Below are 20,527 nucleotides of genomic sequence, written 5' to 3'. Positions count from 1 at the left end.
GGGGATCTATAGAAGAAGATCATAATCTTCATTTTGTAATTATTATTTTTTTTTTAATTCTACTGATTCATTGATGCTCATCACAGGAAAAACATAAAAAATAAAAATAAAACAGGACATTGGGTCCAGATGAGACGGGCCTGAAAACAAAGGATAGAGAGGGAGAAATACAGACTAAGAGATAGAGTAAGAGCATGGTTGATGTACATCTGTCATGCATTATTGCAGCAAATGCCAGCGCTGCTATCCTGGCTTTAGAAAGTATGTGAGGAGGCGGTCGATGGGTCCGTCAAAAAACCCCCCGTCTAATTCCTTCTCCTGTCTGCCGCTTCTTTGTAATGATTGGAGGCGCACAAGCAAGCCATACGCCTTCTCTCTCTCTCTCTCTCTCTCTCTCTCTCTCTCTTGCACACACTTAAAAAATCCTCAGTGCTTTCTCTTGCACATAGAACATACTTGCACATATACACCCTGTCTATCCCCCTATGAATTCCTCAGGAAGGAGTCGGCCCTCTTCATTCCTCTGGACACGACTTTCCCTTAACAAGGTACTGATGGTCTTGACCTCCTCTTCAAACAAACCCTTCCCTTCAATCAGCGAGGATTGTGGAGCTGGGGCTCAGCTGAGGCCTGTGGGTATTGCAGAGGAAACGTCTTGATTCTCCTTGATTACCCCCTCCCTCTTTCTTTCGCTCTTTCTGTCTGTCTCTCCTTAGTCCCTCGCTTTTTGCCCCTGGTCTCTCGGCTCAAACATCTCAGCCTCTGGGACTGCCTGCTTTAGCTTTCGCCCGTCTAATAATCTTTCACTGTTTTCTCCTACGTTTCTGTATCTCCACCCTTTTCCACATCCAACCTCTTCAAAGTTTCCCATTTGTTTTGGTGACACACACATCTTTTGCTAACAGATTGTACTAAACTCAACAAGTTGGTCACTTAAGATTAGAAAAGCATTTTAAAACGTTGTATTGCATCCCTTGGTACCAACTTTAAATGGAACCTTTTCAACTTTACAAACCCAGAACATTTTTGCAAGTCAGCTGGGATTTTTTATTTTTTTAGTATTATTTAGATTCATTTTCCCATAAAACTTTTCAGTCGAATAGCCAATTAAGTTTGACACGTTTGAAATATTTTGCCGTAAGCAGAATGGACGTGACAACTTCAAAGGAACATTCCAAAAGTTGTATCCTACTTCAAAACTACATTCCATTTTAATGACTTCTGCAAACTCAAAAATACTTCACAAAAGTCTTTATAAGGGGAAATGTTTGAGAATAAATCCTATCCAACCAAACAACGACTTTGTTTGGTGCATCCTCTTCTGCTTGAGACAGAGATAATGGGATAATGTTTCACTGCATGTCAAGAGAACTGTCCAAAAAGTTAAGAGAAGGGGTAAATACAAATAGCAAAAGTCCTTAACTGCTCCTGAGCTACAGTTTGAGGAATAGTTTGCAAATGTAAAAATTAAATGAACAATGGTTACGCTGGCTGGTGGCAGAAAGAAGAAGCTCTCAATGCCTTCAACCAAATTCCCCAGGAAGCAGGTGGTCAAAAATAAGCAAATGAAACACTTGGTTTCAGTTTCCACATATAATGCGGATGGACTCAGTGCCTAAACTCTTAAGGTATCCATCACTGTTCATCTAAAAGCATAGGAACAGTAAGCCGCATTAAAGAATACATGGCGTAGCATGAAGCATGGTGGTGGCTCAGTGATGCTCTGCACCTGCTTGGCTTCCTCTGACACTGGAAACTTGCAGCATAAAGGCAGAATAAAAAATAAACTGGATCTTCACTTTCCACGTCTGTGTGGCGTTTCAACCCAGGCTGGTACCGGACTCCGGTCAGTCTGACCGGCTTCAGCCAGCAGTTTCATCAGATCGTTCACTTTTGTTCTAAACCTGACACCCACGTTGTCCTTGTGAATGTGTGAGGAGAACAGCTACTCCAGCTTCCTCCCACAATCCCAAACGCATGATTGTGAGGCTAATCGGTTTCTCTAAATATTAAGAGTCCATCCATGGCTGTTTGATCTCTGTGATTGTTAGTAGCTCTGACATCGACTGGGGACCAAAAAACAAATATTAGTTGTATTTATTCACAGAAGGGAAAAAAGAGTTATGTCTCTATTGATTGACAAAAGATGTGATTTATCCCATCATTTCATACAAATCTTTCAGTAAATATTTTCTTTTTGAACGTTATTTTTAAGCACTCTCAGGAAGGTATAATTTATGCTTTGGGGGTGAGCTAAATTTTATAACCAGTGAGACTGGTGTGTTTATAAACATTCACTTAAGATAGCTGATGACATTACTTTTGTGAAAACGGACATTAACATTGATGTAACTGCTTAAACATGTTGAATTTCACGTACTTTTAATTTTTTATTTTTAGTTATTCTTAGCTTAAGAGGATCGCGTCATATTCCATTGTGCATTTTTCTTATGTGAAGAAAAAACCAAATTGATCTGCCTTCGGCGGTCGCTAAGGCTTGTGAAACTTTCACGAACTTCCATCCAACATTGTCCAGGCCATCTGTTCCCACAGAGCTGCGTGGCAAAGAGACGAGGGAGTAATGAAAACGTAAAGCTTACATAAAACCAGAGGAGGCTGCTTTCATTTCTGTCAAGCTGCTGCTTCTCTCCGCTACATCTAGTCTAGCTCGGGGCCGTCTGTAAACACAGATCAAAACACTTCATCATCGCTTCATCAAGTGATGACGATAGCTAATGAGAAGCTCCTCATTTGTTCTTCTTGTTTCGTCTTTAATCTTTTCTCTCATGTGGATGGAGAGAGAAGCGTTGAGCGCAGACGTGTGTTTTGGAACGGGCATATGCTAAAGACATACTTACTAATATTTACGTGTCTGTTTATTTTGTTTTTCTTTTTTCAGTCGTATATACTTTAACCTTTAAAATTACAAAAAAAATCGTACTCTTGATTGCTTGATGCAACAATAGCAACGCTTGATTGATTGCTTGATGTGACACCTTACAAAAAACATTTGTGCTTGTCTAAATTTGATTGCATTAAAACCACACATTTTTAATGTATTTTATTAGAATTTTATGTGACAAACCAACACAAAGTCCGAATTGTGAACCAGAAGGTAGAGTTACATTAGTTTTAAAGTCTTTTATCAATCAAAACCTGCAACATGTCCGATGTCTTTGTACTCAGATAGATCAGTGAGATGGGATGTAGCACAGGACTGGGCAAAATGCAGCGCTAGGAATAGTTTTTGACAATTGTACAGATTTAGTCTGCTAGAGAATGCTTGGATTTTTTGTGGTAAGACTTTCATTGACAAATTAAAATCTCCAAATCTTCTTAAACTGTAAAATGTTAGGTGTGACATATTTGTCTTTTACTTACCACAATGTTTTTCTTTGCCAGTGTACATTTAAAAAACATTCATGGTCTCAAAAGCAGTCTTTGGCACAAACATTTATTTCATCTGGCTAAGGAGAGGCCCATTTCCTGTTTATGTCACATTCTTACTTTTAATGTCTTGAATGAACACTCACTTACAGGCAAATGTAATATGAATAAATTCTGATAGCTTTGTTTGTTTGAGTAAATATTGCATTTTTTGGTAGATTATGCTATTATTTTTCAATTGAGAACTTGAACCCACCATTGTGTTCAAGTTTTGTCTCTGGCTTTTTCCTTAACCTATCTGCTGTGCTCCCCGGTTTCTATGATGATGTTGCCAAACCCAATAGCAACGCTTGATTTTTGTTTAGGGTAAAAAAACAACAAAGATAACAAACAAAGACAACAAACTTCATATTTTTATTAGAAATAAATGAACTAATGACTATTTTGTGTTTCCGCTGAATCAAAATGAAATACATTGAGGTTTGTGTTTATAACGTTATATCATTATACGAGTGCTTTTGTAAGGCTCTTTAAATAAACTCTTTGTGAGAAGTTGATCAGTTCACTACTGAACTGACGAATCTGCCGTCCAGAAAATGATTTTCTAATTTAAAATAAGGTTACACATTTTCACAGAAGGGTGTTGTTTTTGTGTTTATTTGAAGTGACAAAGCTGAGCGTTAAGATGTCGTTGCTCATAAAAACGCCGCCTTATGTTTGCATTTTCAACAGGTGGCTTTAGAAGAAGCCCATTCTCAGAAGCAACGTGTTCCATGATGCCAGACTCTGCAGCAAACGGCCAAATAGAGAGAAATACACATATTTTCCCTTCGGTGACAGGCGTAGAGAACAAACCGCAAAGAGCAGGGATTGAGCAGAGGACTCACCAGCTCTCTGCAGGGCGCCTGCATCTCAGACACGTGGTTTACAGTGAGGCTGCGCTCAACATGCTGTCTGTCCAGAGAGCTGACTGAGAGATTCACTGTCCTCACATGACTTTCATTACGCCAGAGAAGGCTTCATCATCGAGATTCAGCTCTCGCTGTCTGACTCCACCACTTATTCCTCTCAACACTTTGTCCTCCGCTCCCCGTGCGATGTTTCAAATTAAGGACTTCCTGCCACGGTATTTAAAGTAGCACTCTGACGGTTATTTTTGAACGTTTCAATACGTTTGAAACGTTGGATAGGTTTGTTTGTTTTTTTTGGTGCTTTTTTCCATTTGCAATGCGAATGTGAAAAAGTATTCACACCCCTTTGATATTTCTACTTTGTCACGTAGCAACCACAAAGTTGTGTTTTTCAGGACTTTATGTCATAGAACAAAACAAAGTAGTCTACAGCTGTGGAAGGAAAATTGAGTCAACCCCTCACAGCACAATGCTGCCACTACCATGTTTTACAGTGTCAGCGTCCCACAACACACACTCTTCACAAACGTCACTCTTTGAGTTTCTGCCTTATTTTTTCAACAAACATTATTACACACACACACACACAAATCCTACAGCATAATGCTGCCACCACCAAGCCTCACATACGCTGCTGTGGGGATAGCGTGTGAGTATAAATATCTACATTTCTGCCACACACAATGTGAGCCGCATCAGAAGCTAAAACTTTATCTCATCCAACAAGAAAACTTTTTATGGCTTCTTTTGACTATTAGGACATTCTTCTTGCCACTTTTTCGTTAATTTTGTCTCATTGTGCTCCTTACCCAATTTGTCAACTTTGACTCTGATATAGCCTCCATATTAAATTAATGCTAAAGGGGGTCAAATGACACTTAACGCCAATGTTGGGGTTTCAAAATAAGTAAATGTATATATGCAACTTGTCTTAGGTGTGTAAATACTTTTATGTGATACTGTTTCCAAACCAAAAAGTGGGATTTTCTTTTTTCTTTTCTTTTCTTTTTTTTTTTTAAGAGAGATGTTTTTTAAAAGTTGAGGCAAAAATGAGCCCAGCAGCTGAGACAGGGACACACTGGCCTAAGATGGGAACGAATGCTCATCATGAGTCCTCTGTTCATTGTACGCCGTCGGGAACCGGAAGAAAGAGCGAAATAACGGGAAAGCGACATAAATCCTTTCACATTTACTGTAAAGCAACAGCCGGACGCGAGTGGGAACTGCTTCCCCGACAAGAGCGTCCATTGAGCGAGGAGAAACGGGGACATTGTGGGCAGGGACCTGAAGGTCACCACGGCTGTGAGTCCGAACGCTTTGCCCTGGACTCCCGCTGAGTCACCGCTGCCTTTCGCCGACAGACGACAACCAGGACTAATTTGAGTTTGTCCGAACTTGTGCATTAGTCAAATATTAGTCACAGCATTCCAACTTGGAGGAAGAACATGAAGGGAGCTCCTGTTGTCCGGACACAGTCTGGGGCCGAAACGTGGATTTCTCAATTGTAGTGTGACGTGACATGACTGTGCTTCCTCTCCCCTGCTGTGTTGGTTGGTTGGCCTTGGACTCCCACAGCGATCCTGACTGCTTTCCCCTGAGCTAACAAAATGAATAATAATATAAAAAAATCCTCTTCTTCTGTGGAAAACAAAAGTTTCCTCTGTGAAAACAAAAGTTGTCTTGTTTTCTTAAGATTTTTATCACAGACACCAATTATTTTCTGATGGAAAAACAAGGATGCTTCTCTCCACATTGCTCTTCCCCCTGAAAAACAATCCAATATTTCACATCTAAGTCAAACCGAGGAATTTACCAGCTTGGCTAAAACGTTCAAAGGGAATTGTCCAATAATTACATGGTAAAAACTGACTCTGAAACCCTGAATGCAGTGCCTTGCAGACGTATTTAGGAGCTTAAGATCTTTTTTACATTTCTCAGGTTATGACCACTCTCCAGTTGATTTTGTGAGGAAAAATCAATAAATGTAGCGTAAATGTAGAGATAAGGTTGCAAAATTTAACATGAATGTGCAACCACAGATTTTCTCACTCCAATACTTATTTAGTTGTAAGAACATAAATAGGTAAACATATAAAAGTATAGCTCTTCTATTTCAGGAAGTGAAACATACTGCATAGATTAGTTAGATACAGCCTGACGTTTTCAAGCCTTTATTTCTGTTAAATATGATGATTTAAGAATATTTGAATATTACATCAGACCAACAAAAACATTTTAAGATGAAAAAAAATGTGGGATTAGTGTAAAGTATTTTTAATTATAGTTTTTTTTTTTTTCTACTTTAAAGAGGTAGCTACTTTTGATTTGACAAAACCTCCCACTGGAATAAGTATTTTAGTTTATTGGGGAAAAAAAACCAACAAACCAATCTGGTCCTTTTGTGTAGAAGTGATTACTCCATATGGATGACTGACTGGTCAGCAAGTGTTTTCAATAACTACTATTGAGTTTTTTGAATGGCTGTGGAGAAATTTTCTCTTCCTTGCAGAATTATTTAGTCACTTCAGAGGATTCGGAGGTGGAGGATTTGCTGAAGTGCTTTGGGTCCTTGTCCTGCTGCACAGCCTAAGTGTGTTTGAACTTCAGGTCACACACAGACTGAACATTCTTCTTCGTCAGTATTTTCTGGTAGAGAGCAGATTTATGGTGCTGCGGTCTACCGACTCCGACTGCCTTAAAATGGCTTCATAATCCTTTCCAGAGTGGTAGATGTCAGTGTTTTTCATTTGTTCCTAATTTTTTTTTTAGATTGGCGCCTGATGTGTTGATTTCTAAGATCTTTTGACCTACTTTGTGTTGTCAGAGAGGATATATTTAAGTTTCTCGAATGTAATCATAATTGGTTTGATGGTTTCAAACGCATCAGGGGATGGAGAAGCAGAAAGAGAAACAGTGTGCTTGGCAGGACATATTATTTTCAAATCACTCTAGGCTGGGGGTGCAACTGGAAACTTTCTGAGGAGTATGCAGGTACACTGTAGCTCTAACCCTAAACCTCTGTTATCACTCATATTTACACATGCAAGTTGCAGTAAATACAGAAATAATTCTGGCACCCCCTCTAAAGCGGCACATAACCAATTTTTGGGCCTATCTATAAGAATGTGATCACAAAGAACAACCCAGTTTAGTCATTTAGAGACATAATTTGTTAGGAACGTGAGATGTAAGTGGGGGTTTTATAAGGTTTTGAGTTTTAGGCCAAAAATAATTGAAGGTGGCTCTCTAATTAGGCGAGCTTCCTGTTAAACGTTGTGACTCAACAGCCTCCTATTGTGAAACCCGAGGCTCGGAAACTATCACAGACAGAGTGATTCAGTGAAAGTGAATGGTTCTGACTCCTACCCATCACTGAACTGGGGGGTTTGGTGGGGGAGGAGGGGAGAGGCTGGAAAAAAGGGCAGGGAGAGGGACGGGAAGAGCGGGGGAATGACTGGTGACCGTGAGGGGAGAGAGAGAAAGACACAGAGGGAAGAGAGAGAAAGGGGAGGGCTGTATGATTTAGCTGCAGGAAGCATTAAGAAGGAAAAACACTGCAAACGGGACGTGCAGCTTTCACTCTTTCAGTGTAGGGACGGGTTCCGTTCTGGCTCCTCAGAGGAGAACTTTTCCCACCGGGTCACACTTTGTTTCAGCTGCGCTCCCTCACTCTGGAGACTTGTCTTCTAAATACAATCCGGATTTTTTTTTTTTTTTAACTGCTTTTCTCCTCTCCCCTCCGTTTCCCTACGCTGGGTGTAATCTGTGTGGAGGCTCGGAAAAGAACAGAAAAAAGAAGAAGAAGAAGAAGAAGAAGAAGGCGACACCACAACAACAGGAGGACACGGGATCGCTTCGGGGATACCGTTTGGAGTTCTTGGAGAGGCGGGGAGAGAAAAACACAACCCCGCATAATGAAAGCCGCCTTGGGATTCTGCTTGGTTTTCCTCACGCTGCGCTCTCCCGGCGTGCTGTCCCTGTCCACACGTAAGTTGCACACAGACGTCCACCGATGCGCAAAGTTCCGCTCCTGCGGCGGGGGGTGTGGGGTGGGGGCGGGTTCGGCTCGACACTCTCTGTCGGGGCTGCTTCTCCCAGATGTGCTCGTGTCCAAGTGTGGGCAGCAGATCTGAGCTTGAAGCGGCACCGCGAGGAGACTGGGTCCTGAGAGCCAAACCTGTTGCAGAACTGGATTACTGCGCTGTTACATCACGTGTTAAAGTCAGTAAACATTGGGATTTCAGCTGCATTTTACCGACGTGGAAAAATAAAATAGAAGATTGATAAGGTTCCATATCTTTTAGTGATAATAAATATGTATGTAACTGCTTTTCTTTATCAATAAGTTATTTTAGTAATAACAGTGATTCTTTTATGATATATACTATAAGCATGAGCCAGTTTGATAAGCTATATGGTAAGACAATAAACCAAAAAACAGCATTTATGTATCGGCGGGAAAAGAAATAGGTTAAGAGTGGAACAATACATCCAGGTCAGATTGTACATGACACCTGGTGAGACAAAAATATCAGCAATTTTTAATGGAAAATTAGGAATCCCAATTATTTTTCAACATTAATAAACGTCTTTTTAAAAATACAAACTCTTTTTTTTCTTTCTTTCTTTCTTTTTTTTTTTTTTTTTTTTTTTTAAAAAAAACAAGAATTTCTAATTGTTTTTAGTAGTACATGTATTGCAGGTCTAAGGCATTCTGAACACAAGAAAAGTATTAGGACACTCTACCAGTTTATGTTCTGACAAATAAGATAAAGATGAATCCCTATTTGAAATCGACAGATATAAAAATTTTGAATTAATTGCAGTCCTTTCTCAATAAAAGCTGTGCAGCAGCTTTTATTGATTTGTTTTTTTCATATCAAAAATGTGCAGAATTGTTGTCCGAAACTATTAAGTTGTATTTACTTATTATTGAGGCATTTGGATTCTTTCAATGAGTTTCACAGTTTTCAGGGACTAAAATGACCTGAGTGAAAAACAGCAATAGTTAAGATTCAACACTGACACTGTAGATAAAATAACTCACAGCAGCACATCAAGGCAGCAGGTGCAGCTCCAGTCATAATAATGTCATATTTGGCGTTCATTAGAAATTTGATTTTGATGCACGTTCAGCTGCCACGCCACAACACTTTGTGCTTTTTGCACCATACTGGAAGGAAAAAAAAATAAATTAACAGCATCCTCCTTTCAGCCAGCTGACCAACAGTTTGCAGCAACAGGCTGATCGAAGGGCAAGGCTCCTTCACTCGAGGCTCCAACGAGCCGGAGAAAACTGTCGTCATCCAGGCAGTTTCTCTTAACGTCCCATTAAAAAAAAAGAACTACTTTAAACCATTCGGCTGAAAAATTTAGAGCTGTAGTGGTTGCAACTTTCAAAACAACTTCTTAAATTAATCGTCCCATCTACTACTTGGGACCCTTCCTGACTTGATTTGTGGATACATTTGGGGGGTGAGGTATGGGGACAAATGCCATTTTGTCCGTCTGACAGCCCAGATTATTGATGTTCTCCTGCTGCAGTTGCGTTGCTTGTATCCCATGCGGAGAGAGAGCTCCCCTCCGGGGAAGCTGGATTTCAACAAGTCAGGCCATAATTCGTTTAGCACATGGCGAGCATGGGGGCTTTACGGACCGCAACAAAGCGGTGACATCACTTGCTCAGGGTTTTGGAGAATGCGGGAGCGCCAGCTTAATGCACAATAATGTAAATAAATCATAGTTATGTCCGGCTCAGCTGCTAAGAGGCTGGATTAGTTTTAATGGTGAGCTCACTAGCAAGCAGCAGCTCTTCAGTCCCTCATCCTTTTTTAAAAGGCACAATAAAAGGAAAGATTCGGGGCTTTAAAGGGAATAGAAAGCAGTGAATGTAACCTTTCCTTCTGCTTATTCCACAACGCAAATGGTCGTTAGCGTTTAACACTGTTATAAAGGGCGGTGATGCCCCTTCACACAATCTGCTACTAGAATTAAGTTGTTTAAATGTTGGTGTTTTATTGCATCCCAGGGCCGAAGAACAAATATCGCAATTATCCCAGTGCCTCGCAAAAGTAATCACTCTGCCTACGCTTTAAAAGCACCAGCTTCAGTGGATTTTATTGGGATCTAAACCAATGCAAAGTTCTCTCTTTTTTTTTTACTAAAAAAAATTGGTTATTTAGCTCCCCGAATTGATGCCTTGCAGATTGTCACTTTCTTCCAACGCTGTGAACTCACTCACAGGGAATAAATAAAAAAAAGAAACGGTGAAAAGGAATTAAGTCCAACCAAAAATTCCCAATTCTATTCAAGCTTGAACTTTGACGAGGCCATTCCAAAGCTGAAATGTGCTTGGTCTCAAGTTACCTGCAGCATCAAACTGGGTTTCTATCTCTGTGTTCCTCATTCTTCAGGATTATGTGGACTCTACGTACTAATCAGGTAACTTCTAAAGACAGCTGGGTGTACTGCGTTTTATTTAGAGGTATCGGAGTAAAAGAGCTCATATACAAATGCAAGCTGCACCTTTCCGAGTCCAACAGACTGAAGCTATTTGTCATTTATCTTCCATTTTAGGCATTATTTTGGTCCATCTCATGAGATTCTAAGAAAGGGGGGAAAAAATGGTCTCAAAGCAATTATGTAACTGCAATACATCACATTTTGTACATTTCTTTCGCCTCAGGTTAGAAATAAACACTATTATATGATTCTGTAAATGAAGACGAAATCAGCTCTGCTGCTTCTTCCTCAGCCTCTTTGCAGACAATGTTGCATGGCTCACTGTTACCAAATGTTGCGTGACTTCCTCGAAAATCTCCTAACGCCTCATGTGCATCGGTTGTCAAAGAGCCCAGAAGAAAGCTCCCTTTCAGCTGTTGAATAGGCGAGTGCAGAATCGTTGCTTTACGTGTGGGAACAGCCAATGTGACGTATCTTTGAAGACCACCGCAGACTAGAGTCTAGTTACTTGGGACTAGTAAGGCAGTTGGCAGTTGTGAAACAAAAGCAAAGGCATTTTCTCATTTCTCAGCCTGAATTCCATCACCCATTATCACGATGTTGGACTCATCCTCGGGCGTGATGAGAGCTTCCGTCTCTCCAAACAAATCATTTTTTACAAGCCATTTCCTCCAGTGAACGTGTCAGGGAGAGACAATAAACAGCAGTAATTGTGTCTCGCTTTGCAGTGTTTGAACTGTGAAGGAAACGGGCGTTAGAGGGCTTCACACCCCGCTCCGGGGCAATGTCCCGTCCTCAGCGCCTGGAATACATAAACACCGATTGTTATTCAGCTGGAGCGGGGTATTACTGGCTAATCATGGCCGCCTTTGGTCCACTGTATCCAGTGACAAAGACAAACAGCCCCTTTGCTTCGGCTTGTTTGTGTTGGTGTGCGTGCACGCATGTGTGTAAGTGTCGTGTCGAAGGCCTCGAGAGGCGGCAGTGATATTAACAGAGGAGTGGAGTTACAGATGAGCTGGTGCCTTCAAAGGCGGCTCCGCCATAAAAGACCACACAATGTCTGTCAGCGTAAGGTGGCTGGCTGCTGAATAGACGTGGCCTCGGGCACAGATTTTGTAGTGGTCTGACACAGTGTTGACACTCTCGCTTGCAAGCTGCTCAGTCATTTCCTCATAGAAATCCTCTCAGATGCGTTCGTATTGGTTCCTACATTGTTGGGAACTTGTTCTGGTTTTTTTTGTTGTTGTTAGAATCTTGCTGCTTTAGAAAATAAAATCCTTTCTTCTCATCTTTTCTCCTCGATCCTTTCTTTAATCAGGTGGTTCACCTGAGAGAGCAAAAGCTTTTTTATTTTAAGTCCGATCACAAAGTGCGATTTTCAATTTTGAGCTGTACTCTCTTTAAATGTGAACCTAATAGTAATAAAAAAGATGGATATGTTTTAGCACAAAATAGTTAACTTATTGTGCTTAGTGCATCAGAAACCGCTGATTTGTAGTATTAGGGTTCCTTCCTCCTGTAGCTTTTTGAACAGTTCTGTACAAAGAGATTGGAGTCGGACAGCAGAGAGTTACTGCTCACTGAATCTTAATGCACAGGTTCATTTTCTTGGTGTGCGTTTTGGTATTTTTTTGTCCCTGATACAACCTGAGTAATTTGACAGCTTTAAAAAGCTAGATTCATGGTGTTCTGGTTGCACAAGGGTTAGATACAACCCACGTAAGGAGGCCTTACGCAGGTTCGATTCCCAGCCTGGTGACCTTTGCTGCATGTCTTCCCTCCTTCTCTTTACCTACTTTTCTATATTAGCACTTTCAAAAAAGAGGCCACTAGAGATGAAAAAGCTAGATTCAGAATAACTGACTTATGACTAAATGGGTTTACCTCAGTGTATTATAAGCCTGGGGGCCACCAGGCTTTACTTGTGCCCCCACCTGGCTAAGCATTGCTTATTTTTTAAAGTTGTTTTTAAATGTTTGCATTTTTTAGGACTTTATAGTTGGTGTTCAGGTGTTAATCTTCCAATCTTTTAATAACACATAATTATCAAGTGATACTTTCAACTTTAAACATTTTTGACTCAAAAAGACAACGGGCCCCAACCACCGGGTTTGGCAAGTTTTCTGGGGGAAACCTTGTTTACACTTTCTTATCAATGATCTTTCTGTCTGACGCAGTCTCTCCTATCTGGCATTTTTGACAGATATTTTGTCCTGTGACTGTAGTTTTTGCAAGGTAGTCTCAAAATGATCCCCCAATATGAGGTTAAGAAAGCTATTTTAATTTTTCTCATCTAAAACATACATACTTTGTTTCTGAACATACCGTATATCTGACTCGACACATGTAGCAAAAGGATTCAATAAATTCCCATCTTGCTCCCACTGATGACATTTCTGTATCTGTTGCAGTGCTAGGCTAACGTTTCCATATTTACTCTGCTTTGATAGGAATTGTTGATATGTAGACTCGTAGCATAGTCCAATATCTTTTCAGGTAATTGTAAGTCAACAAAACTTACAGAAAAATGTGCTCTCTTTCTCAAGAAAATTAGCACATTGTTAGATTTAATACATGGTTTATAATCAGGGAAAGAGTTATGACAATTCTAAGGGGCCCTGACCAACAGGGGGCCCTCCACAATTTATTTTTTTATTTTTTTGTTCATAGAAAAAAAAAGTGGCGGGGGGTGGCCCTGTCAATTACAAAATTAATCATATTGATTTTTCAAAGACTGTTTTTAGCAGTAAAAATTTAATGTTCCCACTCCCAGACCAAAAAAATAAACACAGATCCATATTTGCCCTCCTCCTGGTTCTGATTGGTTGTTTTTGGCCAGAACGTTGCATTACGTTAGCTAGCAGTAGTAGCTCAGGGACGAGGTGGAGCACATTGATTGTTTTCACAGATTATCTGTCTCATTACAAACTGTCACGACATGGTGACAGCTTTAACAAATATGGATAAAACATATTTTTTTATTAAAGTTTTATACTGCATCTTGGATAAAATGCAACAACCTAGCAGTTTTTGAGAAGTCTGGATTGCTTTATGTATATTTTGCACATTGTCTGTGACTGTTGCTCGTGGGGAGAGGCATTTCAGTAATCTAAAACTAACAGAAAAAATTTAAGCAACCTACTTGCACACTGTATGCAGACTATTGCATGTAAAATTCATGAGCAGGAAATATTGTGCTAGTTATCAGTATTGGACCAAAGAGAGCAAGGCATTTGGAAGCCTTTAAAATTGTGACACTTTTGATGGGTCAGATAGACTCAAAAATTGTAACAGCAGCTGTGTGGGGGGGCCCAATTAAATTTTTTATCAGGGAGCCCAAGATTTCTGGAAGCACCCGTTTATAATAAAGTAGGTTTGGTGCTCAGGGTTCTAGAAATCACCTCTATTGTGTAGGAATGCACTGTGCAATTAGGGGGAGTGTGATTGAGGATTTGCATAGTAGCACAATTGTCTTAATTTTATCTAACATGTGAAAGTTAGATAAAATTTTACATGTCTTACAATTTTTTTTTTACATATAATTCAAGATTAAATAAGGATATTATTCTCAATCTTCAAACCCAGAAGCTGACAACAGTATTAGAAATACTGTGTATATATTACTCAAACCATTTTTCTCGGGATAAATAATCCTTGAAATTATACTCAGATTATTTCTGAGATTATCACTGGGTAATTAGTCATCTGAAGGTTTTGATTGTGTCTATGTTGTTCCTGGTTGTCTGAAGGGCCGTTTTTATGTTCGCTTCCATTCAACCTTAACAGACATAAACATGAAGTGAATAAATCAATTTTAAATCAGTTTTTTTGCACAAAATCATTATTATTTAATTATTATTAATTTTATTATTAACAATAATAAACATGATTTAAAACACGGGAAACTAGGAAGCTTCCTAAAACACACAAAGCCAGCAGGCCAGTAACTTTCCCATTCACACTTGATCGTCACGCCCACAGCGACACACACACACACACACACCACCCAGGGGTCAAAGCCTCATATCAATGATTACTTGTTTCATTCATATGGCTCTAACAGAGCCTCACTGAAAACTTGTTTATTATCATTAACCGTTTGGTGCAAAACACTGATTGAAAATTTATTTATTTTTATTTTTTTACTGCATGTTTATGTTTGTTAAGGCTGAGATGGAGCGGCACTGAAAGCCCTTTGACCCATTAAGAGAGCAAGCTGAGTAGTAAATAAAAGTGGAATGGTGAAAATAGTATAAAGTGTACAGGAGAAGAAGCGTAGTGAAATTTACGGAGCAACCAGAAAAGTAGAACTCAATAGTGTGAATGAATGACTACAGCATTCACACTAATAAAACTGGGTAGGGCGGTAAAGTGGAGGGACCAATGGCTCCCTGCCCCTCCACCCCCGTTCCAGCGAAGCTCCGCAGGTCATTTCCAGTTCAGACTTGTGGGAATAATGTATTTAGTGCCCACAGATTTTTTTTTGTTTTCATAGCACATGCTCACTGTGTGGCATTAGTACCCCAGCAACAGTTGCCATGCTGCTGACAATGATGTCATCAGAATAACTTCAAATGATGTCTGTGTCATGAGGTCCTTCTAAGGGCCTTTGTGATGTCATAAAGTCCATGACATCACCAACTGATCAGTGAATTCTCTGGTCAGTCAGCAAAAAATTCATTTGGACATTTTAGCTTACAGAGAAAGATGAAAGTGACATCTACGTGAGACCTACGGACTCTTTATGGAAGAGGATGAGGAAGACTTTCTGTAACAGAGTTCATCCGGGGCTAATCACCCCAGATTACAGAAAGAGAAAGTTTCTTGATGAACTTCTTTGGACAATAATTGAAAAGACAGCCGACGGACCAACGCTGCATCTCGTAAGACAAACCTTTCATGAGCAACACCAGAAGGTTCTGCTTTTACTGCTGAAAGAAACAGGAGAGCTGAATGTAGATGTTCTTTCTGAAGTGTCGGAGGAATTAAGTAACAGGATCTACCGAAGCATTACGAGAGATGCATTCCAGTTCGCCTCTGCACTAAACTTAGTAGCGCTTCTCGACTACCCGGAAGGACACAACGTTATTGTAAGAAAATTTAAACGCCACCTGGAAAAACCAGTTCCCCCAAGAAAAAAGTTTGTTTCTACTAAGAAATGGATTAGAGAGACTTTTTTTCCTACGGAAGAATTGTATTCTGAAGAAAACTGCCTGAGTGAAGACTATTCTAAGGCAAAAATGGATCGAGAACGATTTCTGAGAGATGCGAACCAAATGGGCTTCAAACGGGGAACCGAAGACGAACGGAAACACATGGTGGAAAAAATATTTTGGAAATTAATTTATAAATCAAGCAACAGATCCACATACGCCGCTTACCAAATGAAGCACACAGACCCAGTCCATAAAAAACTTGCCCCAAAACTCTGGGAAGCAGTAAGAGACATCGATTTTGTATTCTTTGAAGAAATGGAAAGAAAACTTTGCAATGACATCTTTCAACTTCTGAGTGGCAATGACGATGTGGTCAAGGAATTGCTGTTCAAAATGATTAAGAGTGAGAACCCGATTGTTATCCACAAGCTCACAGAATCTTTCAGAAGAACCCTGGCCCGACCTAGAAAAGTTCACCTGCAGCAAGACTATATGAGAAAAGCATGGAAGTGGATTGAACACACTGTCTGCTGTGGAGACGATTCTGAGGATCAGAGCCAAGAACCATTTAACAATGGACAGAATTTTGAGCCTCACCCAGCCGCTGAGTCGGGTCCAGCCCCTGACTTGGGACCGGCCGCTGAGTCGGGTCCAGCCCCTGACTTGGGACCGGCCTCTGAGTCGGGTCCTGGCCCTGACTTGGGACCGGCCTCTGAGTCGAGTCCAGCCCCTGAGTCAGAACTGGCAGCTGACTTGGGACCGGCCTCTGAGTCGGGTCCGGCCCCTGACTTGGGACCAGCCTCTGAGTCGGGTCTGGCCTGTGACTCGGGACCGGCCTCTGACTCGGGTCCGGCCCCTGACTTGGGACTGGCCTCTGAGTCGGGTCCAGCCCCTGACTTGGGACCGGCCTCTGAGTCGAGTCCAGCCCCTGAGTCAGAACCGGCAGCTGACTTGGGACCGGGCTCTGACTTGGGACCGGCCTCTGAGTCGGGTCTGGCCTCTGACCCGGGTCATGCCTGTGACTCGGGACCGGCTTCTGAGTCGAGCGCAGCCCCTGAGTCAGAACCGGCAGCTGACTCGGGACCGGCCCCTGACTCGGGTCGTGCCTCTGACTCGGGTCGTGCCTCTGACTCGGGGCTGGCCTCTGACTCGGGTCGTGCCTGTGACTCGGGACCGGCCTCTGAGTCGGGACCGGCGTCTGACTCGGGTCGTGCATCTGAGTCCGGACCAGCCCCTGAGTCGGGACCGGCCTCTGAGTCCGCACCGGCCCTTGAGTTGGGACCGGCCCCTGAGTCCAGACCGGCCACTAAGTCCGGACCGGCCCCTGAGTCAAGACCGGCCCTTGAGTCGGGTCCTGCCTCTGACTCGGGTCCGGCCTCTGACTCGGATCGTGCCTGTGACTCGGGACTGGCCCTCGAGTCCGGACCGGCCACTGAGCCGGGACCGGCTTCTGAGTCGGGACTGACCCCTGAGTGAGGACCGGCCCCTGAGTCGGGTCCTGCCTCTGACTCAGGTCCGGCCTCCGACTCTGATCCGGCCTCTGACTCGGGTCCGGCCACTGAGTCCGGACCGGCCTCTGACTCGGGACCGGCCCTTGAGTCGGGACCGGCCTCTGACTCGGGTCCGGCCTCTGACTCCGGACCGGCCTCTGACTCGGGACCGGCCCTTGAGTCGGGACCGGCCTCTGACTCGGGTCCGGCCTCTGACTCCGGACCGGCCTCTGACTCGGGACTGGCCCTTGAGTCGGGACCGGCCCTTGAGTCGGTACCGGTCCCTGAGTCGTGTCCTGACTCTGACTCGGGACCGGCCCCTGACTCGGGACTGGCCTCTGACTCGGGACCGGCCTCTGAGTTGGGACCGGCTTCTGACTCGGGTCCGTCCTCTGACTCGGGTCGTGCATCTGAGTCGGGACCGGCCCTTGAGTCGGAAACGGCCTCTGAGTCCGGACCGGCCCCTGAGTCGGGAACGGCCCCTGAGTCGGGACCGGCCTCTGAGTCCGCACCGGCCACTGAGTCCGGACCGGCCCTTGAGTCGGGTCCTGCCTCTGACTCGGGACCGGCCTCTGACTCAGGTCGTGCCTCTGACTCGGGTCCGGCCCCTGACTCTGGATCGGGCTCTGACTCGGACCGTGCATGTGACTCGGGAGTCGGGAGGAGTTGAAAAAGAGAAACGTTCCCCTGTACCCTCTGATAAAAACGGTGGGTGAATGAAATCCACACCTTTCATGGTTCCTGAGATGTCAACATTTGTTTGGAGGCAACGGTTAGCACAGTTAGCACAAAAAACATGCTACATGCAGCACAAAGAAAACAATGTCAAAAGCTCAAATTATTCCCAGGTGTTAAAGAACACAAAAGCTGTTAATTTTCATAAAAGTTCATTTTTATGAATTCATAAAAAATAATTTTTTATGAAAATTCATTTCAGAAAAAATATTTTTTTATGAAAATTAATTTCATAAAAATGAATTTTTTACTTAAAAATTTTTTTTTTTAATTTTTTAGAAAAATTTATGAATTTTTATAAAAATTCATAAAACAAATTTATGAATTTTTTAATTTTTATAAATTTTTATAAATTTTTTTATGAATTTTTATAAAAATTGTTCCTGGTTGTCTGAAGGGCCGTTTTCATGTTCGGTTCCATTCAACCTTAACAGACATAAACATGAAGTGAATAAATCAATTTTAAATCAGTTTTTTGCACAAAATCATTATTATTTAATTATTATTAATAATAATAATAAACATGATTTAAAACACGGGAAACTAGGAAGCTTTCCCATTCACACTTGATCGTCACGCCCACAGCGACACACACACACCACCCAGTGTGTGTGTGTTGATGTAGTCACGCCCACAGCGACACACACACACACACCACCCAGGGGTCAAAGCCTCGTGCTCCTGTCATATCAATGATTACTTGTTTCATTCATATGGCTCTAACAGAGCCTCACTGAAAACTTGTTTATTATCATTAACTGTTTGGTGCAAAACACTGATTGAAAATTTATTTATTTTTTTTTTTACTGCATGTTTATGTTTGTTAAGGCTGAGATGGAACGGCACTGAAAGCCCTTTGACCCATTAAGAGAGCAAGCTGAGTAGTAAATAAAAGTGGAATGGTGAAAATAGTATAAAGTGTACAGGAGAAGAAGCGTAGTGAAATTTACGGAGCAACCAGAAAAGTAGAACTCAATAGTGTGAATGAATGACTACAGCATTCACACTAATAAAAATGGGTAGGGCGGTAAAGTGGAGGGACCAATGGCTCCCTGCCCCTCCACCCCCGTTCCAGCGAAGCTCCGCAGGTCATTTCCAGTTCAGACTTGTGGGAATAATGTATTTAGTGCCCACAGATTTTTTTTTGTTTTCATAGCACATGCTCACTGTGTGGCATTAGTACCCCAGCAACAGTTGCCATGCTGCTGACAATGATGTCATCAGAATAACTTCAAATGATGTCTGTGTCATGAGGTCCTTCTAAGGGCCTTTGTGATGTCATAAAGTCCATGACATCACCAACTGATCAGTGAATTCTCTGGTCAGTCAGCAAAAAATTCATTTGGACATTTTAGCTCACAGAGAAAAGATGAGTAACGAAAGTGACATCTACGTGAGACCTACGGACTCTTTATGGAAGAGGATGAGGAAGACTTTCTGTAACAGAGTTCATCCGGGGCTAATCACCCCAGATTACAGAAAGAGAAAGTTTCTTGATGAACTTCTTTGGACAATAATTGAAAAGACAGCCGACGGACCAACGCTGCATCTCGTAAGACAAACCTTTCATGAGCAACACCAGAAGGTTCTGCTTTTACTGCTGAAAGAAACAGGAGAGCTGAATGTAGATGTTCTTTCTGAAGTGTCGGAGGAATTAAGTAACAGGATCTACCGAAGCATTACGAGAGATGCATTCCAGTTCGCCTCTGCACTAAACTTAGTAGCGCTTCTCGACTACCCGGAAGGACACAACGTTATTGTAAGAAAATTTAAACGCCACCTGGAAAAACCAGTTCCCCCAAGAAAAAAGTTTGTTTCTACTAAGAAATGGATAAGAGAGACTTTTTTTCCTACGGAAGAATTGTATTCTGAAGAAAACTGCCTGAGCGAAGACTATTCTAAGGCAAAAATGGATCGAGAACGATTTCTGAGAGATGCGAACCAAATGGGCTTCAAACGGGGAACCGAAGACGAACGGAAACACATGGTGGAAAAAATATTTTGGAAATTAATTTATAAATCAAGCAACAGATCCACATACGCCGCTTACCAAATGAAGCACACAGACCCAGTCCATAAAAAACTTGCCCCAAAACTCTGGGAAGCAGTAAGAGACATCGATTTTGTATTCTTTGAAGAAATGGAAAGAAAACTTTGCAATGACATCTTTCAACTTCTGAGTGGCAATGACGATGTGGTCAAGGAATTGCTGTTCAAAATGATTAAGAGTGAGAACCCGATTGTTATCCACAAGCTCACAGAATCTTTCAGAAGAACCCTGGCCCGACCTAGAAAAGTTCACCTGCAGCAAGACTATATGAGAAAAGCATGGAAGTGGATTGAACACACTGTCTGCTGTGGAGACGATTCTGAGGATCAGAGC

General features: G+C 42.0%; 1 protein-coding gene across 6 annotated transcripts in view; it reads left to right on the top strand.

Annotated features, from left to right (window-relative positions):
* The window catches only part of crlf1a (cytokine receptor-like factor 1a), a 62,609-nt gene that overhangs the window by 17,591 nt on the left and 24,491 nt on the right, over nucleotides 1-20,527 (top strand). For 3 of the 6 annotated variants that reach the window (XM_044143155.1, XM_044143148.1, XM_044143150.1), the window contains exon 2: nucleotides 8,088-8,285. The exons of 2 other annotated variants lie outside the window; for them this stretch is intronic. In XM_044143155.1, coding sequence (XP_043999090.1) covers nucleotides 8,088-8,285 — 198 coding nt within the window. Of the gene's footprint in view, nucleotides 1-7,765; nucleotides 8,286-20,527 lie in introns of those variants that run through there. One more of the 6 variants, XM_044143151.1, reaches the window with a different exon arrangement.

This window comes from Gambusia affinis, linkage group LG16 (assembly GCF_019740435.1).
Source record: "Gambusia affinis linkage group LG16, SWU_Gaff_1.0, whole genome shotgun sequence".
In the NCBI taxonomy this organism is placed as follows: Eukaryota; Metazoa; Chordata; class Actinopteri; order Cyprinodontiformes; family Poeciliidae; genus Gambusia; species Gambusia affinis.
This window is presented reverse-complemented; position numbering and strand designations above follow the sequence as displayed.